At 37.8% G+C, this 24,505-nt stretch overlaps 1 protein-coding gene across 3 annotated transcripts in view; it reads right to left on the minus strand.

The window, feature by feature from the left end:
• MBNL3 (muscleblind like splicing regulator 3) overlaps positions 1-15,635 on the minus strand; it is a 77,167-nt gene extending 61,532 nt beyond the window's left edge. Inside the window, exon 1 of one of the 3 annotated variants that reach the window (XM_036270690.1) lies at positions 15,384-15,635. In XM_036270690.1, the coding sequence (XP_036126583.1) occupies positions 15,384-15,560 (177 nt within the window). In that variant the 5' untranslated portion in view covers positions 15,561-15,635. The remainder of the gene's footprint in view (positions 1-15,383) is intronic. The other 2 variants (XM_036270689.1, XM_036270688.1) reach the window with 2 other exon arrangements.
• Positions 15,636-24,505: the final 8,870 nt, after the last annotated feature.

A 24,505-nucleotide genomic window follows, 5' to 3' on the forward strand; every position in this document is an offset into this window, starting at 1 on the left:
ATTATCAACAAGACAAGTAATAACAAGTGTTGGAGAGGTTATGGAGAAAAAGGAACCCTTATTAACTGCTGATAGGAATGTAAACTGGTACAGCCACTATGGAAAACAATATGGCATTTCCTCAAAAAACTTAAGAATAAAGTTACCATATGACCCAACAACCCCTCTTAGGGGCATCTATCCCCCAAAATACTCAAAAACATTTATTTGCAAAGATATATGCAACCTTATGTTCATTGCAGCTGTGTTCACAGTGGCCAAGGCATAGAAACAACAAAAGTGTCATTGGATAGCAGATTGGATAAAGAAGATGTGGAACATACTATGTAACACTACTCAGCCATAATAAAAAAATGAAATACTGTCATTTGCAACAACATGGATAGATCTTGAGAATATTATACTAAGCAAAATAAGTCAGAAAGAAAAAGTCAAGAACCATATGATTTCACTCATATGTGGGGTATAAAACTGAAAGCAACATGAACCATCAGAGAGGCCAGTGTTACCCAACAGCCCATAACATAGGCATAGGGTCTGGTCCCCAAAGGGACGGTGCGATCCAGTTACCCACAGGACCTGCAAGGTACAGGGGCACCAGAATGACCTGTATGACCCATCTGCCCACAAGATAGGCATAGAGGATGTGCAAATGGAGGTGGAGTGCATGGAAGCTACACAAACGGTCTCCCAGGACCAAATGGGAATTACAACTGAAATAAAGACAAGTCCTTGGAAAAAAGCATCAAAAAGCAGCAGGACAGAACCATATAACCAGGGACACTGGTAAGATCTGCAGAGGCACAAGAGGGTGGTGGGCTTGGAGCCCATGGACAGCAGCAGTCCTAGCTGTGAGCAACCCTTGGGGAATAAAGACCAAGCCCGTTCCACAGCATAGAGAGCCCGGACAGAGCACTAAAATAGCCACAGCCATTCACATGGGGGCTACGGCAGAGGGAGGGCAGACTAGACTAGAACTCTGTGGGGTCACATGGAACTTGGAGGGCACTCAGACAATTTGCTGAGTGGCGGCCACAAAGGACAGTAGTTAGTGTGCTCCTTACCAGAACTGTGGAAAAAAGCAACAGTCCACTCCTTGGAGATTCAGCCTTTCCCAGGTGAGGCAAAGAAATGTAGATTGAGGCTCATTAACAACCAGCATCTTTCCCATCCTCTGGAAATCCTCCTATGCAGAACACCAGGGCTACATTCCAAGGCTCTGAGTAACTGAGACTACTAGCCTTCAGAAAAAAACTAAAGGATAACTGATCCTTTTCTGGGCTTGAAAAACTACCCAGGACAGTAAGACTTGACAGTGGTATTTAATGTGGACCCACCCAGGCTCATCCAAACACAGTAGAGGGAGCCACACACAGCAGAACACCAACACCCACAGGAAAAATTTGGCAGGCTCCAAAACCCACTGAAATAGCCAAAATGGTGAAACAAAGAAACAAATAACAAATGAAAGAACAAAAGAATTCTATCAAAAATGTGATAAATAACATGCAGCTAAGCAAATTATCAGAGGTAGATTTCAGAGCCATGATCTTGAGAAAGCTCAAACAGCATGAGTAAGGACATCAGCACCATGAGTAAAGATGTAGACACATTGAAAACCAACCAAGTGGAAATGAAGAATGACATAGTAGAAATAAAATACACATTGACAGGACTAAAGAGCAGAGTAGAAGAAGCTGAGGACTGGATCGGTGAATTAGAAGACAGGGTAGAACAAATCAACCAATCAGAAAACCAAAAGGGAAAAACAATTAAAAAACAGGAAGACAGTTTAAGAGAACTGTGGGGCAACTGGAAACATAATGACATTCGCTTCAGAGGAGTCCCCGAAGAGAAAAAAAATGGGCAAGTGTTAGAGAATATATTTGAAGAAATAGTGACAGGAAACTTTCCTAACTTGGTGAAGAAAGAAGGCATTCAAGTTCAAAAAGCACAGCAAGCCCCAAGTAAGAAGAACCCAAACAGGCCCACACAAGACACATAGTAATTAAAATGCCAAAAATTAAAGACAAAGAGAGAATTCTAAAGGCAGCAAGAGATAAGCAACAGGTTATCTACAAAGGAAACCCCATAAGGCTCTCAGCTGACTTCTCACAAGAAACACTACAGACCAGAAGGGAATGGTATGAAGTAATCAAGGTCATGAAAAACAAGGATCTGAATCCAAGACTACTCTACCCAGCAAGGCTATCATTCAAAATAGAAGGTCAAATAAAGAGCTTTCCAGACCAAAAACAAACAAACAAACAAACAAACAAAAGGCTAAGGGAATACATTACCACAAATCCAACACTGTAAGATATGCTTAAAGCTGTAATTAGTAGAAGAAATAGGAAGAAAAGTATAACCACACTAAACAAAAATGGGAATAAATAAGTACATATCATTATCACCTTAAATATAAATGGTTTGAATGCTCTGATAAAAAGACACAGAGTAGCTGACTGGATTAAAAAAAAAAAAACAAACAAAAAACACGACTCACATATATGTTGTTTACCAGAGACCCACCTCACAACAAAAGACTCACGTAGGTTAAAAGTGAAGGGATGGAAAAAAATCTTTTAAGCAAATGGAATGGAAAAATAAGCTAGGGTAGCAATACTCATATCTGATAAAGTAGGTTTCAAAATGAAGGCCATAACTAGAGACAAAGAACGCCACTACATAATATTGAAAGGATCTATCCAACAGGAAGATATAACCTTGATAAACATCTATGCACCCAATATAGGAACACCAACATATATTAAAAGTCTTCTGGAGGACTTCAAAGGAGAAATCAACAGCAATACAATCATAGCAGGGGACTTCAACACCCCACTGACATCACTGCATAGATCATCTAGACAAAAAATTATCAAAGAAACAGACTCTAAATGAAAAGCTAGATCAAATGAATTTAATAGATATTGACAGAATTACAACTCAAAACTACAGAATTCACATTCTTCTCAAGGTCACATGGGGCATTCTCAAAGATAGACCACATGTTAGGGTACAAACTAAGTCTTTACAAGTTCAAGAAGATGGAAATTATATCAAACATCTTCTCAGATCACAATGGCATAAAACTAGACATCAATTGCAACAAGAACATGTAAAGACATTTAAAAACATGAAGGCTAAATAGCATGTTATTGAACAATGAATGGGTTACCATGGAGATCGAGGAAGAAATTAAAAACTTCCTGGAAACCACTGAAAATGAACAAACAACAACAAAAAATCTATGGGATGCAGGGAAAGCAGTTTGTAGAGGGAAGTTCACAGCACTACAGGCCTACCTCAAGAACCAAGAAAATTTTCTAATAGTCTATCTAACGTCACAACTTAAAGAACTAAAGAGCAAACAAAAAGAAAACCCAAGAGCAAGTAGAAGGAAGGGAATAGTAAAGGTTAGAGCAGAAATAAATGACATGGGAACCAAAAAAACAATTCAAAGGATCAAGGAAAGAAAGTGCTGGTTCTTTGAAAAGATAAAGAAGATTGATGGATCCTTAGCTAAACTCACCAAGAAACAGAGAGAGAGAACCCAAGATCATGGCTCTGAACTCTACCTCTGATAATTTTCTTAGCTGCATTTCACTTATCACATCTTCAACAGAGTTTTCTTGTTCTTTCATTTGGGATTTGTTTCTTTGTTTCACCATTTTGGCTATCACAGTGGGTTTTGGAGCCTGCCAAATTTTTCCTGTGGGTGTTGGTGTTCTGCTGTGTGTGGCTCCCTCTACTGGGTTTGGATGAGCCTGGGTAGGCCCACATTAAACACCATTTTCAAGTCTTACTTTCCTGGGTAGATTTGCAAGCCTAGGAAAGGTTCAGTTTTCCTCTAGCTCTTTCCTGGTGACTAGTAGTCTCAGTTTCTCATGGCCTTGGAATATAGTCCTGGTGTTCTGCAGTTACTCATGGCCTTGGAATATAGTCCTGGTGTTCTGCATAAGAGGATTTCCAGAGGGTTGGATAGATGCTGGTTATTAATGAGCCTCACTTTGCATTTCTTTGCCTCACCTGGGAAAGGCTGAATCTCCAAGGAGGAGGCTGCTGCTTTTTTCCACCGCTCTGGGAAAGAGCACCCTGGCCACCGTCCTTTGTGGTCACAACTCAGCAAATAGTCTGAGTGTCCTCCAACTCCTGGGTGTCCCCACAGAGTTCCAGTACAGTCTGTCCTCCCTCTGCTGTAAGCCCCATGTGAATGGCTGTGACTATTTTAGTGCTTAGTCTGGGCTCTCTATGCTGTGGAGTGGGCTTGGTCTTTATTCCTCAAGGGTGCTGCTCACAGCTAAGACTGCTGCTATCCATGGGCTCCAAGCCCACCACCCTCTTGTGCCTCTGCCTATCCTACCAGTGTCCCTGGTTATATGGTCCTGTCCTGCTGCTCTTCTGTTTCTTTTTTTCTGAGGATTTGTCTTTATTTTAGTTGTAATTCCCATTTGGTCCTGGGAAATTGTCTGCATAGCTCCTGTTTTCTCCATGTCCATTTTACATCCTCTATGCCTATCTTGTGTACAGCTGGATGACACTGGCCTTTCTGGTGCCCCTGCACCTTGCAGGTCCTGTGGGTAACTGGATCGCACAGTCCCTTTTGGACCAGGCTATATGCCTATGTTATATGCTGCTGGGTCCACAGGCATCTCTGTTGCTTCAGCACCCTGCAGGTCCCGCAGGTAACTGAATGGCACAGTCCCTGCTTGGTCACACAGGCCTCTCTGGTGCTTTAGCACCCCACAAGCCCAGTGGGTAACTACATCCCGCAGACCCTGTTGGGTTGCACAGTCCTCTCTGGTGCTTATGCACCCCACAGGTTCTGGGGGTAATTAGATGGCACAGTCCCTACTGGTTCACAGAGGCCTCTCTGGTGCTTCAGCACCCTGCAAGTCCTGTGGGTAACTAGATTGCACAGTCTCTGTTGGGTTGTACAGGCCTCTCTGGTGTTTCAGCACCCTGCAGTCTGGTGGGTAACTGGTTCGCACAGTCCCTGCTGGGTCACACAGGCCTCTCTTGTGCCCCACAAGCTGCAGTTCCAGGGGTGGGCAGCTGGATTGTACCAGTCTGTATTGGCCTCAGGCTTCCCACTGCTCTTGTGGGCTACTGGACCCCACAGGCCTCTATGGAGCCCCAGGTCTCACTGCTGGTTGCTGGGGAGTGATGCTGCTTAGTGGGGCTCAACTCCTGCTCAGCTTTTGCTGTAGTTTTTGGAGATGGGTCTCAGCTGCTGGTCTGTGCTTCTGTTGCCTGGGGGTCGATGTCTGCTCCCCAGCCTGTTTCTGGGGTATATTTCTACTCTGGTCAGGCTGCTACTATGGGGGATGATGCTGGGCTCCAGGCTGTCTGCGGGTTCTGAGACTAGTGCCTTGGGAGCTCCACTACTGTGCACTGGTCTGTGTTGACACAGGGTGTCCACTGGTCCCATGGTGCCGGGTGTGCTGGTGAGCTCAAGTTGCTGGGCCCTAGCCGCTCCCACTTCCTCCTCTCAGGGAAGTCTCAGGATCTTCCAAAATTGTGGAACCTTCCTGTGGCACAGGGAGAAGCACTCTGAAGGGCCTCTTACTGTGGTGGCTGGGTGCTCCCGTCCACAACACTGGAACTTTCTGATTTGTGGCTCTGCACTGCTCAGGTTTGGTTGTCCACCTTCACATCCACTCACACTTTCTCACACACTTGCTCACTCTTTCACACACTCACCCTTCCTTAGTTCCTGCCTGTCGCCATGCCATCTTTTTCTTTATATTATTACTATTTCACTCATTATTTTCTAACGTTCATGTTTATACTTACCCTATTTCTGGTGTCTACAGTTGTTACTTTCATATTCTTTCTTCCTTCTCTAATTCTTTTGGTCTTGCACCTTCTATATTTTGTGTGTGTATGTGTGTGTGTGTGTGTGTGTTTTGATTGTCTTTTAATATTTTTGTTGAGGTTGTTGCTCTTTTAATTTTTGTTGCTGATATTTTCTACAGTATTTTTTGGTTTGGTCTGGTTTTGCCTTTTTTTTTTTTTTTCTTTTCTGTAAACAACTATATAACAGTTGGCATGACAGGGTTAGTGTTGAGACTTAAGAGTCAACAATCATGAGGGCTGATCCCACTGACAAATGGACAACAGCAATCAAGACCCAAATTCAGCAGGGAAGCCCATATAACATCATTCCTAGAACACACAACTCAGAAGATCAAGGAGACTGCTCCACTGGGTCCCACAAGAAGAGCAAATTAACAAGACTGGGAGGCATAGCAGTCTTATCTGATACACCGAAAAAAAACAAAACAAAAACAAAAAAAAAAACAAACAAACAGACAAAACAAAGAGCAAAAATGGGGAAACAAAGAAAATGGCCCCAAATAAAAGATAGGAGAAATATCCAAAAAAAGAGCTTAAAAAAAAAATGGAGGCAAGCAATTTATCAAATTTAGAGTTCAAAGTAATGTATAAAAGGATGCTTAAACAATTTAAACTACAATGAACTTAGCAGAAAATTTATCAGCATAAAAAACAATATAGAAGCAATAAATAAGAACCAATTAGAAGTGAAAAATGTCATAGTTCAAATGAAGAATATCCTGGAAGAATTTAACAGCAGATTAGAATAAGCTGAGGACTGAAATAGCAAATTAGAAGGCAAGGTAGAGGAAAACACTTTATCAGAGTGGCAAATTAAAAAACAAACAAACAAACAAACAAAAAACACAAGTAAAAATTAGGAGGATAGCTCAAGGGAGCTTTGGGACAATAGGAAAAGTAACATCAGCATCATAGAGGTACCAGAAGGAGAAGAATCAGAGTATGGAATAGAGACTCTGTTTGAAGAAATAGGTCACTCAAGCTCAGGAAAGACAGAGAGTCCCAATCAAGATGAACCAACAAATACCCAATCCTAGACACATTGTCATTAAAATACAAACATTAAAGACAAAGAATTTAAAGGCAGGAAGACAGAGACAAAATATTACCTACAAGGAAGCTCCCATTAGACTCAGCTGATTTCTCAACAGAAACACTGCAGACCATCAGGGAATGGCATGAAGTATACAAAGTAATGAAAAGCAAGGAACTGAATTCAAGGCTACTTTATCCAGAAAGGCTATCATTCAAAATTGAAGGTGAAATAAAGAGCTTTATAGACAAAAGAAGGCTAAAAATTTACTACAACCATCAGCACTGCAAGAAATGCCAAAGGAATCATTTTAAAAAGGAGAAATAAAGAGGGAGAGACAAACACAGGTATAAAGAATAATCATGACAACAAATAAGTACATATCAATAATAACATTAAATGTAAATGGTGTAAATACTCCAATCAAAAGATATAGGGTAGCTGATTGGATACTAAAACATGACCCATGTATATGCTGTCTACAAGAGACCTACCTCACAACAAAAGATTCACACAAGATGAAAGTGAAGAGATGGAAAAAAATTTTTCCAAACATATGGAAATGAAAAAAAAGCTGGTCTAGCAATACTCATATCTGACAGATAGACTTCAAAACGTGAGCCATAATAAGAGACAAAGAAGGTCAGTACATAATATTAAAAGGATCAATCCAACAAGAAGATATAACCCTGGTAAACATATATGCACCAAATATGGGAGCACCAAAATATATTTAAAAACTTCTGGAGGACTTCAAGGGAGAGAGCAATAGCAATATGATTATAGTGGGTAACTTTAACACCCCACTGACACCACTAAATAAATCTTCTAGTCAAAAATTTAACAAGGACATAGAGTCCTTAAATGTCGACCCAGATCACTTGGACTTAATTGATATTTACAGTACATTTCACCCCAAAGCTGCAGACTATACATTCTTCTCAAGTGCACATGGGAAATTCTCAAAGATAGACCACATGTTAGGACACAAACTAAGTCTCTACAAATTCAAGAAAATTGAAATCATATCACACAAGTCCTCATATCACAATGGCATGAAACTAGAACTCAATTATAACAAAAACACACAAAAGCATTCAAACACTTTGAGGCTAAATAGCATGTTATTAAAAAATGAATGGTTACCAATCTCATTGTAAGAAATTAAAAACTATTGGGAAACCAATAAAAATGAACACACAACAACACAAAATCTATGGGATGCAGTGAAAGCAGTCCTGAAAGGGCAGTTCATAGCACTACAGGCGTACCTCAAGTAACAAGAAGAATTCCTAATTGACTTTTCAATGCTACAACTTAAATAACTAGAAAGTACACAAAAAAACAAAAACCCAAAGCAAGTAGAAGGAAAGAAATACCAAAGGTCAGAGCAGAAATAAACAATGTAGAAACTAAAAAAAAAAAAACAATTCAAAAGATCAATGAAAAAAAGCTTGTTTTTGAAAAGATAAACAAGATTAATGTACCTTTAGCCAGACACACCAAGAAACAAAATCAGAAACAAAATAGGAGAAGTAACAACTTACACCACCACAGAAATACAAATGATCATTGAAACATACTATGAACAATTGTATGGCAACAAATTTGACAATCTATGCAAAATAGACAAATTTCTAGAAACACAGTCTCCCAAAACTGAACCGGGAAGAGATAGAAAACTTGAACAGACCAATAACAACAAAAGAAATTGAAGATGTAACTAAGAAACTCCCAGCAAACAACAGCCCAGCCCTGGACAGCTTAATGAGGAAATTTTACCTAACAGTCAAAGAAGAACTAATACCTATTCTCCTCACACTAGTTCAAAAAATTCAAGAAGAAAGAAAACTTCCAAACTCATTTTATGAGGCCAGCATAATTCTAATTCCAAAACCAGAAAAAGACACTACAAAGAAAAAAAAAAAAAAAACTACAGGCCCATATTCCAGATGAACACAAATGCCAAAATGCTGAACAAAATACTAGCAAATCGAATCCAGCAATACCAAAAAAATTATTCAACATGACCAAGTGGGATTCATCCCAGGGATGTAAGGCTGGTACAATATTCACAAATCAATAAATGTCATACACCACATAAACAAAATGAAAGATAAAAATCATATGATCATATCAATAGACACTGAAAAAGCATTTGACCAAATCCAGCACCCATTTCTGATAGAAATGCTCAGCAATCTGGAACTAGAGGGATCATATCTCAACATAATAAAGGTCATATATGAAAGACCTACAGCCAACATCATACTCAATGGGCAAAAATTTAAAGCATTTCACTTAAGAACACGAACAAGGCAAGGATACCCACTTTCCCACTCTTATTTAACATAGTACTGGAAGTCTTAGCCACAGCAATTAGACATGAAGACAAAATAAAAGGATCCAAATTAGAAAAGAAGAAGTGACTGTCATTATTTGCAGGTTACATCATACTGTACACAGAACACCCTAAAAACTCCATCAAAAAGCTACGAGATTTAATGAATGAGTTTGGCAAAGTAGCAGGATAAAAAATTAACATCAAGGAATCACTGGCATTTTTATACATCAACAATGAACTCAGAGAAATAGAAACTAAAAAAAAAAAAATCTCATTTATCATCGTGGCAAAAAATTAAGATACCTAGGAATAAACTTAACTAAAGAAGTAAAGGACCTCTTCACAGAAAACTACATATTGTTGAAAAAATAAATAGAGGAAGATATTAAAAAAGTGAAAGTATATATTATGTTCAAGGATTGGAAGAATTAACATAATTAAAATGCCCATACTACCCAAAGCAATCTATAGATTCAATGCAATCCCCATCAAACTACAAATGATATACTTCACAGAACTAGAACGAATACTCCAAAAGTTTATAAGGAAACTAAAAAGACCCTGAATAGCCACTGAAATCTTAAAAAAGAAGAGCAAAGTAGGAGGGATCACAATAGTAGATATCAGGTTACACTACAAAGCCACTGTAATCAGAATAGCCTGTTACATGCCCAAGAATAGGCAGATAGATCAATGGAACAGAACAGAGAACCCAGAAATTGACCCAAGACAATATGCTAAATTAATATTTGACAAAGGTGGCAAGAGTATACCGTGGAGTCAAGACAGCCTCTTCAATAAATGGTGTTGGGAAAATTGGACAGCTACTTGCAAAAAAAAAAAAAAAAAAAATGAAGCTAGACCACCAACTTACACTATACACAAGAATAAACTCAAAACAGATAAAAAAAACTTAAATGTGACTCATGAATCCATAAAAATCCTAGAAGAAAATGCAGGCAACAAAATTTTGGACATCACACGCAGCAGAATTTTCACTGATACATCACCTATGGCAACAGAAACAAAGAAGAAAATGAACACATTGGACTACATCAAACTCAAAAGCCTCTACAGCAAAAGAAACAACCATCAAAATGGAAAAGGAACCCACTGTATGGGAGAGCATAACTGCCAATGATACATCAGATAAGGAGTTACTTTCCAAAATATATAGAGTACTCATACAACTCACCAAAAGGAATACAAAGAACCCAATTAAAAATTGTGCAGAGGAACTAAATAGACACCTCTCCAAAGAGGACATACAAATGGCCAAGAGACGTATGAAGAAATGCTCAGCATCACTAATCATCAGAGAGATGCAAATTAAAACAGCAATGAGGTATCACCTCACACCTGTCAGAATGGCTACCATCAACAAATCATCAAACAACAAGTGCTGGCGAGGATGTGGAGAAAAGGGGACTCTAGTACACTGCTGGTGAGAATCCAGACTGGTGCAGCCACTATGGAAAACACTATGGTGTTACCTCAAAAAATTAAAAATTGAATTCCCATTGACCCAGTCATCTCACTTCTAGGAAAACACCCTAAGAAACCTGAAACACCCATTAGAAAGAATATATGTACCCCCATGTACATAGAAGCACTATTTACAATAGTAAGATCTGGAAACAGCTTAAGTGTCCATCAGTAGACAAATGGATAAAAAAGCTGTAGTACATATACACAATGGAGTACTATGCAGCTGTTAGAAAGAAAGATCTCTTATCCTTTGAGACGACATGGAGGTACCTGAAGAGTATTATCCTAAGCGAAACAAGCCAAATAGAGAAAGGCAAATATCACGTGGTCTCACTTATTTGTGAAATATAATGAACATAACCGTCTGAGGAACAGGGTAGACCCAGAGACGTGGAAGTGGGGTACAGACTGACAATCCTCAGAAGAGGGGGTGGGAGGGTAGAGATACAGAACTTATATGCATATATATATATAACCGATGGACATGGACAACAAAGCTGGGGATGGGGTGGGAAGGATCTTGAGAAGGGTGTCAATGGGGGAAAAAGGAGAAACATCTGTAGCAAAATAGATTAATAAAAAGCGTGGCTGAGCTATCAATATATATTTAAGTAGTAACTGCAATTCTGTTTTACTTTCAAAAGTGTTTTATCAAATTTTTTATTTGAATTTATTGAGGAGACATTGGCTAATACAAGCATACAGGTTTCAGTTATGCAATTCTATAACACATCATCTGCACATTGTATTGTATGTTTACCATCCCAAGTCAAGTGTCCTTCCATCATCATTTATCCCCCTTTCCCTTCTTCTACCTCTCCCACGCCCCTCCTATCTGGCAATCACCATACTATTGTCTCTGTCCATGAGACGTTCAAGTGGTGTTTGAAATGGCCAGAGTAACATTGATTTTCACCAAAGATAATTACTTTTTAAGGTCAGTATAAAAAAAAAAAATGGAGATCGTTAAGTTAATGTTATTTTCCTTGAGTTTAAGAATGACAAGTGCTACTTTTATGTCTTTATAGTGCAGCAGACCCTTCTGATAAGGCTAAAAAATGGTTATAAAATTTTTCATAATCTAGCAACCCTTGGGATTATGTTTCTAGGAGTCTTCTGCTCCTGGTAAATTTTCCCTTAGCAAACAGTGAAGAGGTAAATATTCAGTAAAAAAATGATCAAATTTAAGCCTAGTGAAAATTTCTGTGACTAGTGATACTAGTACAAAATATACTGGTAACTGAGGACAATTTGACCTACAAGGATAGATTCACATTTGTGGGTCTGTAGAAAAGGTTTCACTTGTGAAAATATTATGTTTGTGATCATATGAGATGTTTGAAAATAGTGTAGTGCTATTTTATATGCATTCCTCACCCAATTTAAACATTTTAGGAATGTATATGCGTTGACATGACTTTTCTCTGATTATGTCTACTGTTAAGGCCTTTCCCAAAAACTTTTTGTTACAAAACTACCCCAAGTGATGAGTGGGTTGGACAGGTGTGATTGGTGTTGATATGTCATAATGAAATAATGACAGTATTTATATTCTTTCTGGAAAACAGGTGATAACACGCTGCTTCAGGTGTGGAAGCAAAGGTTCAAGATGACATTGCTGAAGCAGAATACATGAAGATAATGTTCTTGGCTATGAAAATACTCTCAAAGATTTTATGTTTGTATTTTTAGTGATGATGCTTCATTAACAACCAAGGAAATTCACTGAAAATACCAACTCAAATAAATGGTAAACTGTAATATCAAAAATTTGGTGCAGAATGGGTAAAACAATATTTTGGAGTAAAATTTTTAAATAAATTGTGTCAGGAAGACTAGGCAACTGAGTAAAAATCAGCTGCATATCAACATAACACCATACTCTTTTATGTAGTTGGAAATTAATTAATGGGTTGTACACTCTAGGGCTCCATCTGAAGATAGGGCATCCTTCATCATTGAACACTCAACATTCACAGAGTCATAGGCATAGCACTTCAGCACAGTGCACAATTAGCCATCAAGTTTGCCCTCCTTATTTTCATAATATTCTCTCATTATGGAGTCAATATACGACATTATATTTATTGTGCCTATTATGAAGGCAAAAACCCACCATCATCTGGTAGAGTACCTAGTGTTAGAGGAGTCCTTAGAATAAAATAAAATAAAATAACCCAAAACTCCTCAAATGATTGCTTTAGTTATTTAACCACTCATAAAAGGCAAAACAGTGTACAGATGTATTTCAAAGGTATTCCAATTATACGAACTCAAGGAGTTTGCAATAACCATTAAGGTGTGTTATTTATGTATTATAGATATGATAGTACAATCCACATCGGTCAGTTAACCTCAACTTAGCATACATTTCAAGCATACCATGAATAAGGCATAATACGAAAGAATAGAACTATAAATATTTTGTACAGACATGAAACTCTGACAAATGTACTGTCTAAATAGCAAAGTAATTTTTTGAAAGCCATTGTATATTTGAAACATTAAGGTTCTCTTAAAATTTGAGAAGGTAATGATGATGTAAACCATCTATATCCTGTGTGACTGGTCATTAGGTATTAACAAAATGCAAAATTATTTTTTAAACTCTCAATGCAGTGAATAGATAGTATATTTAAATAACTAAGTGGCTCTTCAATATTTATTGGCCATTATCTATGTAGTTTCTGAATTTTCGATGTTTTAATGTGATAATGCAGTATGCATTTTGTTAATAATCACTTTCCATATTACTTTCCTCAAAATGTTTCCTTTATGGCATTCTATTGTCTTTAAGTAGAAGAACTGATCTGAACTATAACAACGATTAGGAATATCTCATGTCTCCTTCCACCAGTTGCCTGGGAAGATAGACATTACAAAGCCTGGAAGGAACTCTGTATCAAAGAGTAGACCATAAAAACAGTTATACTAAGTTTGAAGAAGTAACATGGCACTCAGGCAACTAGATTTGGGCATATACATTTGAAACATGTGTATGTAGTTTTAAATAATAAACTCTAACTTAATAGAACTGCTTTTGAAGACTCCTAAAAATATCTTAGCTAATAATAAGAAAACCTCTCACTTAATTCACTTTTATAGTAATAGATGGTTTTTCATTTATCTTATCTTACTGGAGTCTCCACAATAATCGTGGAGGATAAGTAAAGAAGAGTGCCCATCTGTTAGAAATGAAAGAACTCAAGTTGTGTCAGATTAAGTAGCTAAAGTCAATAGTGGGGCTGGGACTGTACCCCAGATCTCCTGGAAAAAAAATATGTAAAGTGCCTAGCACAGTGCCAGATCTTTTGTATGGACTGGATGAAAGACATATTTTCTCCCAACTAATCCAGTGCTCCTTTCCACTTCATGGCACTGCCCAGTTTTGAAGCAGTAGACTTAAATAATACATAAAATAATTATAGAGGAAACTTGAATGATATCAAAATAAAGAAAACAGAATAAGCCCTTTAGTCATAATAGTTACTGCAAATAAGAGCAATCCAGACATTTTTAATGGTAGAAATTACCACTATATTTATGGCAACACGTTTCTATTCTTGAACTGGAATGGTTTGTAACAAAGACTAGTAAACAAGTAAATAAGTAAAAGTAACTACTTAATAGTATATCACTTGATAAACATTTTCTGAAGAAAAGACTACACAAAGAAATACATCTCTATTAGCCAATAAATAAATAAAAATGTTAATGAGGTAAAATTTGTCATGATAAGTATAAAATAATGTCAAGAAATTAGAAAGTTTATGTTAAGCTTAATTCATTTTAATATGTTTTGAAAAAATATCTTTAATGAATTCTAGCAAATCTTAGTTAAACCAGGGATTTATTGCTTTTTTATGTCTCTGCTTTAATTGATACATCTTTATCCTTAATTTAAGGATAGCTATGAATAGAACATTAAAATCAGTGCATTTTCTTGTTCTGCAATTATATATGTTCTATTCTACAAAATACCTTATTTGCATTCATGTTTTGTTTATTCTCTAGTACATATTGTTTTGGTATGTTGATCTTGGCGATAGGGCTTTCTTTATAAAATGTATTGAGAAATCTGAAATTGGTCAAAAAGCAGTTCAGGAAGAAAAAAAAGAGAGGACCTAATTTTACAGTGATATGTTTCAGTTAAACATTCAAAATATACTTTGACTAAGAAATCTCAAAATGCCATCATTTTCTTTCTGGGTAGTGAGATTTTCTCCTTATACTCTCTAGGTCTGACTTGATTCTTAGAAAGTTGACTGGTCCCTCAAGTGTATTTTGATAACATAATTCAGTAAAGGACTTCTCTAGGTTATATGAGGATTATGATCACTGTATTCAAAACCTAAATCGTACACAAAGAAATATGGCAAGCCTGACATTTCTCATCCTTACAAAAATTCTTGAGTTTTGAGGGTTTTTTTTCTTTAAGTCTATCACTCCTGATCAGTGACTTTGATGGGGTGAACTTTAGTCTGGCTTAGTTGTACAAATACAAGGTCTATATCCTGCCTTAAAAAACAAACAAACAAAAAGCTAAACTGATTTTATGCTATTATTAACTTTACCAATTTCAAAGCACATCATATTAAAAAAAATAGAAATCAACAGATTTAATTTAAACATTATGCACATTTAGACGACACTCACCTTTAAAAAATCAAAACAGGCCACCACACGACCATTTTGCATATGGCAAACTTTTGGTGGATGGGCAAACTTGCAGTCTGCATCAGCTCGAGAACAGGTTCCTCTTTGAAATTCTCTACACACTTCTAAAGTCAGCCACTTGGTATCACGAACCAGCATAACATTGACAGCCGTCATATTGAAAGCAAAATTAAAACCAAGTGCACCCTCTCTAGGACAGTATTACTGATGTTAAAAGATTAAAAATGAATTCAAGCTAAATGTAAAGAGATCACAGGTTGCTTTGGTGAAATGTTTCTTCATTAGCACTCAGGTTTTCATTTAAGTCAAGTTAGGTCTAGTCAAACAAAAAGCCAATTATACAATAAAAATTGTATCAGAATAACTAAAAATCAAATTAAAGACCAACTCATAAGCAGGCAACCGTAAACCTTAAAATATTGAGTGCTTTATTTTGTTCTTCTGCCAAAGTTACTTCATATAATTGATGGACTTTCAAAAGAATTATGTGCTCTCCAGTTGATGTTTTCAAGTATTCTGACAAAAAGCATATGCTGTTGGCTGCCTTTCAGTTTGTGGAATGGTCTTAGTTCATAGCGAGACAAGTTTTTTCTCCCTATTTCTTGACTTTAAAGATTAAGAATGATAAGGATGTTACAACTGCAAAAAAAATTTTGCTGTAAAATCAGGATGTGGGAAATTGACTATGAAAAACTGAGAAAGAAATAAAAAGAATGAACAAGTTGCTGAAGGTGAACTACAAGCACACCAGGTTTTGGGGTGGTGGTCGTACAGAAAGGAGCTTATAAAGTGGCAGCTCTAGAGTGGAATCAAAGCAGCAGAGTTTTCAGAAAAGACACTTCTCAGAAACCTGAAAGAAAAACATAAAATAAAATTAGCAAATATAGTACAATGTTTCTGATTTAAACTCTAGATTTGAAAAAGAAAAAACTATATCCTATTTAAGACAAGAAACATTTAAATACTGACAGTGCAACATAGTACAAGCATTGTCAATAAAATGGGTATTTTTCAGTGCAGAATTGTGCATAGTAAAAGTTAGCAAATACTAAGATTCACTGTTGCAATACAAGACAAGGCAACAACCCAATTTAAACTAAAAAGAATGCTTATTTTTATCTGTTTGGGGGCAGAAATTCATTCTGGGGTCCACTGCACAGAAAATTCCAGAGCCTGACATGACAGATTCTTATGCAGTTAAGATGCACCTGCATTTCTCAAGTTTATAGAGGCTACCAAAAACCTGTCTTTTAACTGGCTTTACTATGTTCTGATTGAGAGTTTGATAATTTGCTCTCATAATCCCCCAAACAGGACTTGTTAAAAACATTTAAGTTGTTCTGCAACGTAACTCTGTGTGTGTACTTTAAATGTAATTGTTGATGATCACATAAAATGGTCATGATATAACTAGCTGGAGACCCACTGAAAATAAGGTAGGATAGAGGCTACAAATGTTTAATGTGCTTCAGATAAAGAAATCCTTTGAAAAGATCCTGTGTTTTTGTTTTGTTTTGTTTTGTTTTTTTTCTGTGTATGCTCTATTAGTTATTAGTGTCCACGAAGGGATATTATAACAACTTAGAAAAAATATTTCAGCATGTGCAAATAAGTGAGACAGAAAGCACTGTTCACTTATACATTAAATACTGTGCAGCTTTATGGTTTGTAGTTTAACCCAGTGTCAACTAGCAACAAATTCTAGCAATTCAGCTGATAAGACAGATGAAAGGTTAATTTACTGGCATTATGCCATGAACAAATACTGAAATAACAGTGCTTTTCTAAAGCAAAAGTAAGCTCTGAGTATCAGGCAAATCAACTGTTAACTTTATCAAAAAAGTAGAATTAAAGTTCTTCAAAACATTTCATTTGCTTGTTTTAAACAATATCTTCTATAGCTTTATAGAATCTGAATTTTTTATTTGTCCTTTCCACATTCAAGATGAAGCTCAGTATCACCTAATTTTTCAGATGCCAATGGGAAATTAAGTATCTAGAAAACCCATACAAGCTTATACATTCCAAAGCAAAGCATGTGTTTTTCTGAGTCATTCTTTTTCTTTTTTTTTTTATCCTCACCCGAGGACATTTTTGCATTTATCTTCAGATAGAGCGGGAGGGAGAGGGGAAAAGAGAGAGAGAAACACCTATGTGAGAGAGACACATCGAGCGGTTGCCACCCATACAACCCCAACTGGGGCCGGGGACAAACTGCAACCGAGGTACGTGCCCTTAGCAGGAACTGAACCCGGGACTCTCTGGTCCGTGGGCCAATGCTCTAATCACTGAGTAAAATTGGCCAGGGCAGTGAGTCATTCTTTTTTTATTATTATTTTTTATTTATTTATTTTTCCTTTTTTTTCTTTATTGTTGAATGTATTACAGATGTTCCTCATTTTTCCCCCATTGACCCCCTTCTCTCCACTCCCACCTCCCTCCCACCTTTTCCCACACTGTTGTCTGTGTCCACTGGTTATGCATATATGCATATAAATTCTTTGGTTTATTTCTTCCCACCCCAACCCCCTTCTCTTTGAGGTTTGTCAGTCTATCAACCAATTTGTTCTTCTTAATGCCTTCACCCTTTTCACCCTTTCCCCCTACCTCCCTCCCATCTGGCAACCAGCAAAATGTTCTCTGTATCTATGAGAATGTTTCTGTTCTACCTGTTCATTTTGTTTGTAGATTCCATTGTTGATAGATATGTATTCATTGCCGTTTTGTTTGTTCATACATTTTATCTTTTTCTTCAAGAAGACCCTTCAGCATTTTATATAGTAACGGTTTGGTGGTGATGAACTCCTTTAACTTTTTCTTGTCTGGGAAACTCTTTATATGTCCATCGATTCTAAATGACAGCTTCGCAGGATAGAATAATCTTGGTTGTAGGTTCTTGCTTTTCATCACTCTAAATATTTCTTGCCACTCCCTTCTGGCCTGAAAAGTTTCTTTTGAGAAGTCAGCTGACAGACTTATGGGAACTCCCTTGTAAGTGACTAACCGCTTTTCTCTTGCTGCTTTTGAGATTCTCTCTTTGTCTTGAACCTTTTGCATTTTGATGATGATGTGTCTTGGTGTGGGCCTCTTGGGGTTCATCTTGTTTGGGACTCTCTGTGCTTCCTGGACTTGTATGTCTGTTTCCTTCACCAAGTTAAGGAAGTTTTCTGCCATTGTTGTTTCAAATAGGTTTTCGACTTCTTGTTCTCTCTCTTCTCCTTCTGGCACCCCCAAGATGCAAATGTTGGCACACTTGAAGTTGTTCCAGAGGCTCCTTACACTATGCTCATTTTTTTGGATTCTGTTTTCTTTTTGCTGTTCTGATTGGGTGCTTTTTGCTTCCTTATATTCCAAGTCAATGGTTTGCTTCTTGGCTTTACCTACTCTACTATTGAATCTGTATAAATTATTCTTTATTTCAGTTAGTGCCTCCTTCGTTTCTGACTGTGCCTCCTTCATTTTTGACTGGTCTTTTCTAATGCTCTTGAGGCCCTAAGTAAGTTTATTGAGCATCCTTATAAGCAGTATTTTGAACTCAGTATCTGTTAGGTTGCTTATCTCCATTTCGCTTAGATCTTTTCCTGGGGTTTTTTTTTGTTCTTTCATTTGGGACCTGTTTCTTTGTCTCCTCATTTTGGCTGCCTCTCTGTGTTTGTTTCTGTGTATTACTTAACGAGAGGTATGGGGCTATCTGAGACCAGATGCTGCTTGTTTGAAAGAATTTAGAAAAACCTGAAGCAAGATCCAAGACAGGCCAATCCAATGGTTAAGCAACTGGCAACAGCTTGGGTAGGCCTGAAATTGGATGAGGCGGGGCCTCAGGGAATCACCAGGGCGGGGCAACCAGTGTGAGCCAGGTTGCTGGAGTCCCAGATATGGTGGCTGTCTGCCGCCCCAGGGAAGGGCTCACCAAAGGCACAAAGGCCACTGACAGCACATCTGGACTGGAGAAGGCTGCCTCTCCAGCCCTTGCTCCAATGCCAAACAGCTCAGTTCTTCCCTGTATGTCTCTGGCACCCCTAGAGCTGCCTCCCCTCCAATCTTAGAGGAAGTAAGTCCGATAAGTTCGTGTGCGGGCCCTTTAAGGAGCTGCCTAGGGTTCCAGCCACCTCAGCTTCCCTGAGCCTCAGTTCCCACTGGTTTTTCCAGCCAGAAGTTACGGGGACTTCTCTTCCTGGCACTGGAACCGTGAGCGGGATGCCTGGTGTGGGACGGGGACCCCTCAGTCCTCAGGGAGGACCTTCCCAGCCAAGGTATCCTCCTGATTTTTATCCGCCACATGTGGGTGTGGGACCAGCCAGTCCACCTCTACCTTCCTACCAGTCTCGATGCAGCTGCTGCTTTAAATCCATAGTTGTAGGACTTCAGCTGGATTTCAGGCAGTTTTAAATGATGGTTGTTCTGTAGTTTAGTTGAAACTTTGATGTGGTTGTGGGAGGATGCGATACTGTTTACCTATACCACCATCTTGACTGGAAGTCCACTGAGTCATTCTTTTTTTTTTTTTTTATGCATATTTTTATTTATTTTTTTGTTACAGATATTTTACCTTTTTACCCCATTGGCACCCCTCACACCACCCCACCTCTGCCCCATCCCCGGCTTAGTTGTCCATGTCCATTGGTCATGCATACATGCATATAAGTTCTGTGGTTTATCTCTTCCCACCCCCCACCCTCCCACCCCCTCTTCTGAGGAATGTCAGTCTGTGCCCTACTTCCATGTTTCTGGGTCTACTGTATTCCTCAGACTGTTATGTTCATTATATTCCATACATGAGTGAGATCATGTGGTACTTGTCTTTTTCTGCTTGGCTTCTTTCACTTAGGATAATACTTTCCAGGTCCCTCCATGTCGTCTCAAAGGATAAGAGATCTTTCTTTCTTACCGCTGCATAGTACTCCATTGTGTATATGTACCACAGCTTTTTTATCCATTCATCTACTGGTGGACACTTGTGCTGTTTCCAGATCTTAGCTATTGTAAATAGTGCTGCTATGAACATGGGGGTACATATATTCTTCCTGATTGGTGTTTCAGGCTTCTTAGGGTATATTCCCAGCAGTGGGATCACTGGGTCAAATGGAAGTTCAATTTTTAATTTTTTGAGGTAGAACCATATTGTTTTCCATAGCGGCTGCACCAGTCTCCATTCCCACCAGCAGTGTATTAGAGTCCCCTTTTCTCCACACCCTCGCCAACACTTGTTGTTTGATGATTTGTTGATGGCGGCGATTCTGACAGGTGTGAGGTGATACCTCATAGTTGTTTTAATTTGCATCTCTCTGATGATTAGTGATGTTGAGCATTTCTTCATATGTCTTTTGGCCATTTGTATGTCCTGTTTGGAGAGGTGTCTATTCAGCTCCTCTGCCCATTTTTTAATTGGGTTCTTTGTCTTCCTTTTGTTGAGTTGTAGGAACACTCTATATATATTGGAAATTAACCCCTTATCTGATACATCATTGGCAATGATGTTCTCCCATATAGTGGGTTGCCTTTCCATTTTGATGATTGTTTCTTTTGCTGTGCAGAAGCTTTTTAGTTTAATGTAGTCCCATGTGTTCATTTTCTCCTTTATTTCTGTTGCCTTAGGTGATATATCAGTGAAAATTCTGCTCCGTATAATGTGCGAAATTTTGTTGCCTACATTTTCCTCTAGAATTTTTATGGATTCACGGGTCACATTTAAGTCTTTTATCCATTTTGAGTTTATTTTTGTGTATGGTGTAAGTTGATGGTCTAGGTTCATTTTTTTGCATGTAGCTGTCCAATTTTCCCAACACCATTTATTAAAGAGGCTGTTTTTACTCCACTGTATGCTCTTGCCACCTTTGTCGAATATTAATTGAGCGTATTGCCTTGGGTCCATTTCTGGGTTTTCAGTTCTGTTCCACTGGTCTATATGCCTGTTCTTGTGCTAGTACCAGGCTGTTTTGGTTACAGTCGCTTTGTAGTTTAACCTGATATCTGGTATTGTGATCCCACCTACTTTGTTCTTCTTTTTCAAGGTTGCTGTGGCTATTCGGGGTCTTTTTTGGTTCCATATGAACTTTTGAAGTATTTGTTCTAGTTCTATGAAATATGTCGTTGCTATTTTGATGGGGATTGCATTGAATCTATTGATTGCTTTGGGTAGTATGGACATTTTAATGATGTTAATTCTTCCAATCCATGAACAGGGTATGTGCTTCCACTTTTTTATATCTTCCTCTATTTCTTTTTTCAATGACCTGTAGTTTTGTGCAAATAGGTCCTTTACTTCTTTGGTTAAGTTTATTCCTAGGTATCTTAATTTTTTTGCCACGATGGTAAATGGGATCGTTTTTTCAGTTTCTCTTTCTGTGAGTTCATCATTGGTGTACAAGAATGCCGTCAATTTCTTGACGTTAATTTTGTATCCTGCTACTTTGCCAAATTCATTAGTTAAGTCTAATAGATTTTTGATGGAGTCTTTAGGGTTTTCTATGTATAGTATCATGTCATCTGCAAATAATGACAGTTTCACTTCCTCCTTTCCAATTTGGATCCCTTTTATTTTTTCTTCATGTCTGATTGCTGTGGCTAAGACTTCCAGTACAATGTTAAATAAGAGTGGCGAAAGTGGACATCCCTGTCTTTTCCTGTTCTTAATGGAAATGTTTTTAGTTTTTGTCCATTGAGTATGATGTTGGCTGTAGGTCTTTCATATATGGCCTTTATTATGTCGAGATATGATCCCTCTATTCCTACATTGCTGAGCGTTTTTATCAGAAATGGATGCTGGATTTTGTCTAATGCTTTTTCAGCGTCTATTGATATGATCATGTGGTTTTTATTCTTCATTTTGTTTATGTGGTGTATCACGTTTATTGATTTGTGAATATTGTACCAGCCTTGCATCCCTGGAATGAATCCCACGTGGTCATGGTGAATAATTTTTTTGATGTATTTCTGGATCCGATTTGCTAATATTTTGTTCAGGATTTTGGCGTCTATGTTCATCAGGGATATTGGCCTGTAGTTTTCTTTCTTCGCAGTGTCTTTTTCTGGTTTTGGAATTAGAATTATGCTGGCCTCATAGAACGTGTTTGGAAGTCTTCCTTCTTCTTGAATTTTTTGAAATAGTTTGAGGAGAATGGGTGTTAGTTCTTTTTTGAATATTCGGTAAAACTCCCTCGTGAAGCCATCTGGGCCTGGGCTTTTGTTTGCTGGGAGAGTCTTGAATACCTCTTCAATTTCCTTAGTTGTTATTGGTCTGTTCAAGTTTTCTATCTCTTCCGGGAATAGTTTTGGGAGACTGTGTGTTTCTAGAAATTTGTCCATTTCGCTTAGATTGTCGAATTTGTTGCCATATAGTTGTTCATAGAAGTTGTTAATGATCTTTTTGTATTTCCGTGGTGTTGGTTGTTACTTCTCCTCTTTCATTTCTGATTTTGTGTATTTGGGTTCTCTCTCTTTGTTTCTTGGTGAGTCTAGCTAAGGGTCCATCAATCTTGTTTATCTTTTAGAAAAACCAGCTCTTTGTTTCATTGATCCTTTGAATTGTTTTTTTTGGTCTCTATGTCATTTATTTCTGCTCTGATCTTTACTATTTCCTTCCTTCTACTTGCTCTGGGGTTTTCTTTTTGTTTGCTTTCTAATTCTTTAAATTTTGAGGTTAGACAGTCAATTAGAAAGTTTTCTTGTTTTTTGAGGTAGGCCTGGAGTGCTATGAACTTCCCTCTCAGAACTGCTTTCGCTGCATCCCATAGATTTTGTGTTGTTGTGTGTTCATTTTTATTGGTTTCCAGGAAGTTTTTAATTTCTTCCTTGATCTCCTCGTTGACCCATTCATTGTTTAGTAACATGCTATTTAGCCTCCATGTTTTGAAATGTCTTTGCATGTCCTTGTTGCAATTGATTTCTAGTTTCATGCCATTGTGATCTGAGAAGATGCTTGATATGATTTCAATCTTCTTGAACTTGTAGAGATTTAGTTTGTGTCCTATCATGTGTTCTATCTTTGAGAATGTCCCATGTGCACTTGAGAAGAATGTGTATTCTGTAGTTTTGGGGTGTAATTCTCTGTAGATATCTATTAAATCCATTTGGTCTAGTGCTTCATTTAGAATCTCTGTTTCCTTGCTAATTTTTTGCCTAGAGGATCTATCCAGTGCTCTTAACGGGGTGTTGAAGTCCCCTGCTATGATTGTATTGTTGTCGATTTCTCCTTGGAAGTCCTCCAGAAGATTTTTAATATATTTTGGTGCTCCTATATTGGGTGTATATATGTTTATCAAGGTTATATTTTCCTGTTGGATAGATCCTTTCAATATTATGTAGTGGCCGTCTTTGTCTCTAGTTATGGTCTTCATTTTGAAATCTATTTTATCAGATATGAGAATTGCTACCCCAGCTTTTTTTTGCTTTCCATTTGCTTGGAAAATTTTTTTCCATCCCTTCACTTTCAACCTATGTGAGTCTTTTGTTGAGAGGTGGGTCTCTTGTAAACAACATATAGATGAGTCATGCTTTCTTATCCAATCAGCTACTCTGTGTCTTTTTATGGGAGCATTCAATCCATTTACGTTTAAGGTGATTATTGATATGTACTTATTTATTGCCATTTTTGTTTAGTGTGGTTCTATTTTTCTTCCCATTTCTACTGCTAATTACAGCAGTCCTTTTAACATTTCTTGCAGTGCTGGTTTGGTGCTAATGTATTCCCTTAGCCTTTTTTTGTCTGGGAAGCTCTTTATTTGACCTTCTATTTTGAATGATAGCCTTGCTGGGTAGAGTAGTCTTGGATTCAGATTCTTGTTTTTCATGACTTTGATTACTTCATGCCACTCTCTTCTGGCCTGTAGTGTTTCTTGTGAGAAGTCAGCTGAGAGCCTTATGGGGTTCCCTTTGTAGGTAACCTGTTGCTTATCTCTTGCTGCTTTTTGGATTCTCTCTTTGTCTTTAATTTGTGGCATTTTAATTACTATGTGTCTTGGTGTGGGCCTGTTTGGGTTCTTCTTACTTGGGACTCTCTGTGCTTCTTGAACTTGAATGCCTTCTTCCCTCACCAAATTAGGGAAGTTTTCTCTCACTATTTTTTTGAATATATTCTCTATCCCTTGCTCATTTTCTTCTTC

The sequence above is a fragment of the Molossus molossus genome, unplaced genomic scaffold (assembly GCF_014108415.1).
Source record: "Molossus molossus isolate mMolMol1 unplaced genomic scaffold, mMolMol1.p scaffold_m16_p_2, whole genome shotgun sequence".
Classification (NCBI taxonomy): Eukaryota; Metazoa; Chordata; class Mammalia; order Chiroptera; family Molossidae; genus Molossus; species Molossus molossus.